The sequence below is a fragment of the Amphiura filiformis genome, chromosome 16 (assembly GCF_039555335.1).
Source record: "Amphiura filiformis chromosome 16, Afil_fr2py, whole genome shotgun sequence".
In the NCBI taxonomy this organism is placed as follows: Eukaryota; Metazoa; Echinodermata; class Ophiuroidea; order Amphilepidida; family Amphiuridae; genus Amphiura; species Amphiura filiformis.
Genome location: NC_092643.1, coordinates 62094042 through 62100285, shown reverse-complemented (window position 1 = coordinate 62100285; position 6244 = coordinate 62094042). Strand labels below are relative to the sequence as shown.

The following is a 6244-nucleotide window of genomic DNA, read 5'->3' as shown; positions in this document are numbered from 1 at the left end:
CACAACTGTCTATTTTTTACGACATTTTTGCTGCCATTTTGAAAAAGTCAATTTTACACATCTTTCGCAGAGGTTGATTTTGGTAGACTTTGAGTATGTTAAAATAGAGACTTAAGAGCAACGTTTTCATAACTTACATGTACTATTTTGATACTGATTCAGCTTCTATGGTGAAAAGTTGATTGCCCTGTCTGTATTCACAACCCACAATGAACGTATTTGGCGGCCATTTTGAAATTTTGAACAAAAACTACGCAGACAAATAAATATTTATGAAACGGTTAGGGCATAAGAGCATTTATAGGTCAAAATGTCACCCAATTCCCACACGGACACTCATATAATATTGAAATCACAACTGTCTATTTTTTACGACATCTTGGCTGCCATTTTGAAAAAGTCAATTTTACACATCTTTCGCAGAGGTTGATTTTGGTAGACTTTGAGTATGTTAAAATAGAGACTTAAAGGCAACATTTTCCGAAAATAGAATTCATGTTGCAATTATTTTGACCTTTGGAGATTTTGGGGCTGATTTTTACTGGCCTACTACTACTACTACTACTAAACAGCATTTAAAATAACGCTTTACGTAAAAACCACAAAGCGCTTTACAACTTAATACTACAAACATAATATACAATATTACTAATGTACAAGCAAAATGTAAAAAGGAAACAATATAATATTCAACAATGAATTTTAAAAACATGGGATATAAATAACATGGAATAGAAAACAACAATAATCAACAGAGTCCTATAAGTCAAATAGATGCGTTTTCAGAGCACGCTTGAAAGAACCAAGGGTTTTTAATAATGGAACGTAGTCTAGAAGGCAGCTTGTTCCATTCCATAGGTGCTGCTGCTGAGAAAGCCCGACTGCCATAGGTGGCAGTTCTGATGTTCTTGAAGGATGGTCTTTTCAACAAAGGGCTCTCAATAGCAGACGATCTGAGACACCGCGCTGGTTTGTAGATGGTAATCAAGTCCAGGATGTACTGTGGAGCCAACCCGTGGATGGCTTTGAACGCGAGCAAGAGGATTTTGAATAAAATCCTTTTTCTGATAGGCAACCAGTGTAAGGTGCGAAGGACTGGCGTCATGTGAACATGACCGCGCACTCTAGTCACTAGTCTGGCTGCAGAGTTCTGCACTCTCTGAAGCTTATCGATGATGTTCTGAGGCAGCCCATACAGAAGACTATTGCACGTGTCCAATCTTGAGATCACTAAAGCATGGACAAGTGTTTCTGTTGAAGCTTGATCAAGGTAGGGTCTGAGTTTGCCGATTTTATATAAGGCAAATGACGCATTTCTACAGATGTTATTAACATGTTGGTTCATCGTAACATGCTGGTCGATGACAGCCCCAAGATTACGCGCAGATGTTGACGGTGTAACCAGGTAACGGCAGCATCTCCAACTTGAAGAGATGGAGTTGCAGGCGAGGAGCTGAAACGAGATGTCAAATGTAAAAGTTCCGTCTTGGAGTCATTGAGCATAAGATGGTTTCTTATCATCCAGCTACGGATATCCGCGACGCACCTTTCAACGGCAGACACGCTGATGTCCATGTCTTGATGATCAAAGCAACAGTATATCTGGCTATCGTCAGCGTACACCATGCACTCCAGGCCGTGTGCTTTAATGATTTCTTCAACCGGCGCAGAGTAGTATGAGAATGCCATTGGTCCGAACACGGACCCCTGTGGGGACCCTGACGAACATACTTCCACTCCGAGCAAACGCTGTTTATCGTAACACATTGTTGACGTTCTTGGAAGTAAGATTCCATCCAACGAAATGCTGTTCCCGTGATACCAAATCGGTTACGGAGACGTTGAAGCAGCGTTTGGTGATCGAGCGTGTCGAACGCAGCCGTGAGATTGAGTAACACAACAATGACGTTCTGATGGATATCAACTGCTCTGAGGATGTCATTGGACAATCTTACCAGCGCGGTCTCCGTGCTGTGCTGTTTACGATATGCCGATTGTCGATCGCCTTCCAATTTGTTCTCACTGACATACTTCTGAATCTGGTTGCTCGCGACACGCTCAATAACCTTGAACAAGAAGGGTAAATTCGATATCGGTCTATAATTCTGTAGCACATCTGGGTCCGAGTTCGCTTTCTTAATCAAAGGAGTAACGAGGGCACGCTTGAGACTTGATGGAACAATCCCTTGAAGAAGCGACATGTTTACAATTCTTGTAATAACAGGCAGGGTAGTGTCAAGAATTTCCGGCTTTGCGAGGATACTGGTTGGCATAGGGTCCAATCCGCAAGAAGTCTTGGCAGAGTCACTGATTATTTTGCGAACAAATTCCTCATCAACTTCCTCAAACGAGCTAAAACTTGAGGCACAAGATTCAACAACATTAACTGATACAGTTGGAACATCAGTGCTGCTAAGTTTATCGTGAATCTTTTCGATCTTACCGTCGAAGAAACCGTGGAAATCCTCAGCTAGTGACTCTAACGAACAATGGGCAGGGAGAGTTTTTACTGGCTTTGCGGAGGTTAGCTTGTCTGCGAAACGAAACAGTTGTTTTTGACTACAGTCTTTGATATTAGATTTGTAATGGTCTTTCTTTGCAGACTCCAAGGATTTGTGATAATTTCCGCAATGTTCTTGGAAGATCTCTTTGTCAACCTGAAGGCCAGATTTTTTCATCTTCCTTTCCAGACGACGCTTCTTGCGTTTCGCTTCCCGAAGACTGTCATTGTACCAGGGAGCGTGCGGGCGCAATGAGATGCGACGCTCAACTTCCGGAGCATGGTTATCAGTGAGTTCACGCAGAATCAAATCATATCTTTGAACTAAGGTTTCGAGATCACCAGTGTCTTCGTCTTCTTTGCTTATATCAGAAGAGAAAATGTCACTGCGAAGGCTGTTTAAGGCAGCTGTGTACTCTCAGACATGCATGTAGTAAAAGTGCAATAACTTTGTAATTATTCGCGCAAGACATATAAAAGTATACATTTTTAAGAAGGCAAGACATCAATAAATCTTAATATAAATACAGATTTGGGGTAAAAACAACAATTCTGAAGAAAATCACAAAAAAGTGAGTTTTTGGTCAAATTTGTAAGGTACATCATAACAAAAAAACACTCTTTCCAAAATATTTTATTTTGTTTTTAGCTCAATCTTGAGGCTCCATTCCAAAAACGGTTTTTTTATTTTTTTGATATTGGCCTTATTTTTTGAGATATTGACCATATAAGGCATCAAATTGAACTTTTTTAAATTCTCAAACGCCTATTTGCACAAAATGATGCCTAAAATCGGAAATAGACCAAAATATACAAAAATGAGAAAACCGTTTCTTGAGTCGATCATGCTTTTTACGATGATCATATATGCTTACCTATAGATGCTGTATTTATTGAGTTATCGTGTACCTAAATCGTCATTTTACCGAGAAAATGAACATTGAAATAATGGCCGTTGAAGTTTAAAGTGTCACATTTTGCAATTTCATCGAATCTCACAGGAGAATGCGGCAGTTTTTGTTTTTGTACTTTATATTACGTGAACATCGGGTAAATCCACAGCCCCTTGAGAAGTTTGAGCGAAATCCATTCATAACTTGATATTTAAATCGGGGAAAGAACTTGAAAAACCCACATTTTATCAGCTAAAACGGAGCCATTTGACCACTAGGTTTTTGTGCTTCCGTGGTGTTTCCATTTGATGCGCCGCGCATGCAGATAAGCGTCGCGTATGCGTAGCGTATTTGTGCGTTAACCAATTGCGCGATACGTAACGCGATGCGTTGTTGCGCGCGTGTACCCTGCTGGTTCAACAAAGATTTTCTTTCCTTTTCAATTTCAAACACGAGTAGAATAGTGAAATAAAATCCTTAAAATATTGCAGTTGGAGTTTACAAATCTGGATTTTCATTCCTTGTATTTATAAAAACATAACAAAGTACAAACATATCAAAAAAACTCAATTTTGCGAAAGAAACAATGTCTAGAGTACACAGCCGCGTTAAGTCGATATCCCTATAATGCGAAATTTGACAATATGCTTAGAGAGTTTTGGGCGAGACACATTCAGATCACACCTGACAGCAGAATGATCAGATCGCATTCCGTGAATAACAGATGGATTCGTAACAGGATCGTCACATTCACGTGAAATTACCAAGTCTAATGTATGGCCACGCTTGTGAGTGCTACCGGATATGTGCTGTTTCATTCCAGCTGAAGAGATAATGTCACGCAATTTTCTTGCATCATAGTCATCATCACAATCCATATTAAATAGACGTGGCAATAGGATGTTTCTTTGAGCGAGTTGATGATAAAGATAGATAAGATAATATGGGGTGTCCGCCAACTTTGCCCAGTGGTGTAGCCAGGGGGATCCGGATGAAAACTGCCCCCCCCCGAAAACTTGAAGGAATAAAATGAAGACGGCAAAGAGTAAAATGTCATTAAAATGACGAAAAATGGGAGGAAATGTGGACGCAAACTTTTGAACGACAGTTGTAGTCACTACGGACGTTTTGAAGTCTTTCAGACTCGTTTTTCAACACTGTTCATGTTGTGACGATGTTTACCGCAGTAGTCTTTTCATTCAAGAGATCGTCAAACACATGACTGATTGTATCACCCCTCGGCTCTGTTGATGGTGGTCACTTTAACATGTTCAATAATGAAATTTACTGTACTTGACTGCGCAAGATTTGACAAGCCATCTGATCTGTCAGTTTTCAATCGCTTCTTTTTAGCGAACTATGAATGCAGATTTTGAATGCCTAGAAAAAAAGTTAGTTTCTTTTAGGTAGTATTTCCAAGTCTGTCATGTCAGGCTTATGTATGCAATTCCCATGAACATGACACAGCTTGAAGTTAAACATTTCGTTAAAGGCTGATAATACAAAGACGCTCGAGGTGTTGTTCAATTTGTCGGATATGTTAATTCAAAAGCTACCGTAAAAACTCGATAGTTAGCATAATATGTGCTTACTATCGAGCGCTTTTGAAAGCATGAAATTGTACTTAAGGTGGCTGTGTACTCTCAGACATGCATGTAGTAAAAGTGCAATAACTTTGTAATTATTCGCGCAAAACATATAAAAGTATACATTTTTATGAAGGCAAGACATCAACAAATCTTAATATAAATACAGATTTGGGGTAAAGACAACAATTTTGAAGAAAATCACAAAAAGTGAGTTTTTGGCAATATTTGTTAGGTACATCATAAAAAAAAAACACTCTTTCCAAAATATTTTATTTTGTTTTTAGCTCAATCTTGAGGCTCCATTCCAAAAACAGTTTTTTTATTTTTTTGATATTGGCCTTATTTTTTGAGATATTGACCATATAAGGCATCAAAATGAACTTTTAAAATTCAAAAACGCCTATTTGCACAAAATGATGCCCAAAATCGGAAATAGACCAAAATATAAAAAATGAGAAAACCGTTTCTTGAGTCGATCATGCTTTTTACGATGATCATATTTGCTTACCTATAGATGCTGTATTTATTGAGTTATCGTGTACCTAAATCGTCATTTTACCGAGAAAATGAACATTGAAATAATGGCCGTTGAAGTTTAAAGTGGTCACATTTTGCACTTTCATCGAATCTCACAGGAGAATGCGGCAGTTTTCGTTTTTGTAACTTATATTACGTGAACATCGGGTAAATCCACAGCCCCTTGAGAAGTTTGAGCGAAATCCATTCATAACTTGATATTTAAATCGGGGGAAAGAACTTGAAAAAACCCACATTTTGTCAGCTAAAACGGAGCCATTTGACCACTAGGTTTTTGTGAAATCAGTGCTTCCGTGGTGTTTCCATAAGATGCGCCGCGCATGCAGATAAGCGTCGCGTATGCGTCGCGTATTTGTGCGTTAACAAATTGCGCGATACGCAACGCGATGAGTTGTTGCGCGCGTGTACCTTGCTGGTACAACAAAGATTTTCTTTCCTTTTCAATTTCAAACACGAGTGGAATAGTGAATTAAAATCCTTAAAATATTGCAGTTGGAGTTTACAAATCTGGATTTTCATTCCTTGTATTTATAAAAAACATAACAAGGTACAAACATATCATAAAAACTCAATTTTGAGAAAGAAACAATGGCTAGAGTACACAGCCGCGTTAAGTCCGGCGCTTTACCAACTGAGCTAATGGAGTTGAGACACACATTTACAGGTTTACTTGTTCGTATATAACTATGTGTATCAATGATTTGTTAAAAACCCTTTACACATTT

General features: G+C 38.8%; 2 protein-coding genes across 2 annotated transcripts; both read right to left on the bottom strand.

Annotated features, from left to right (window-relative positions):
* Window positions 1-766: 766 nt before the first annotated feature.
* LOC140172798 (uncharacterized) lies at window positions 767-1345 on the bottom strand. Its single transcript, XM_072195925.1, has one exon. The coding sequence runs from the start codon at window positions 1343-1345 to the stop codon at window positions 767-769; it is 579 nt and encodes a 192-aa protein (XP_072052026.1).
* A 172-nt stretch (window positions 1346-1517) lies between these two features.
* Window positions 1518-4271, bottom strand: LOC140172797 (uncharacterized). The gene is made up of 2 exons (XM_072195924.1): window positions 4078-4271; window positions 1518-2862 (listed from the first exon to the last, which is right to left on the bottom strand). Exons 1-2 carry the CDS (start codon window positions 4269-4271, stop codon window positions 1518-1520), a joined length of 1539 nt encoding a protein of 512 aa, XP_072052025.1.
* Window positions 4272-6244: the final 1973 nt, after the last annotated feature.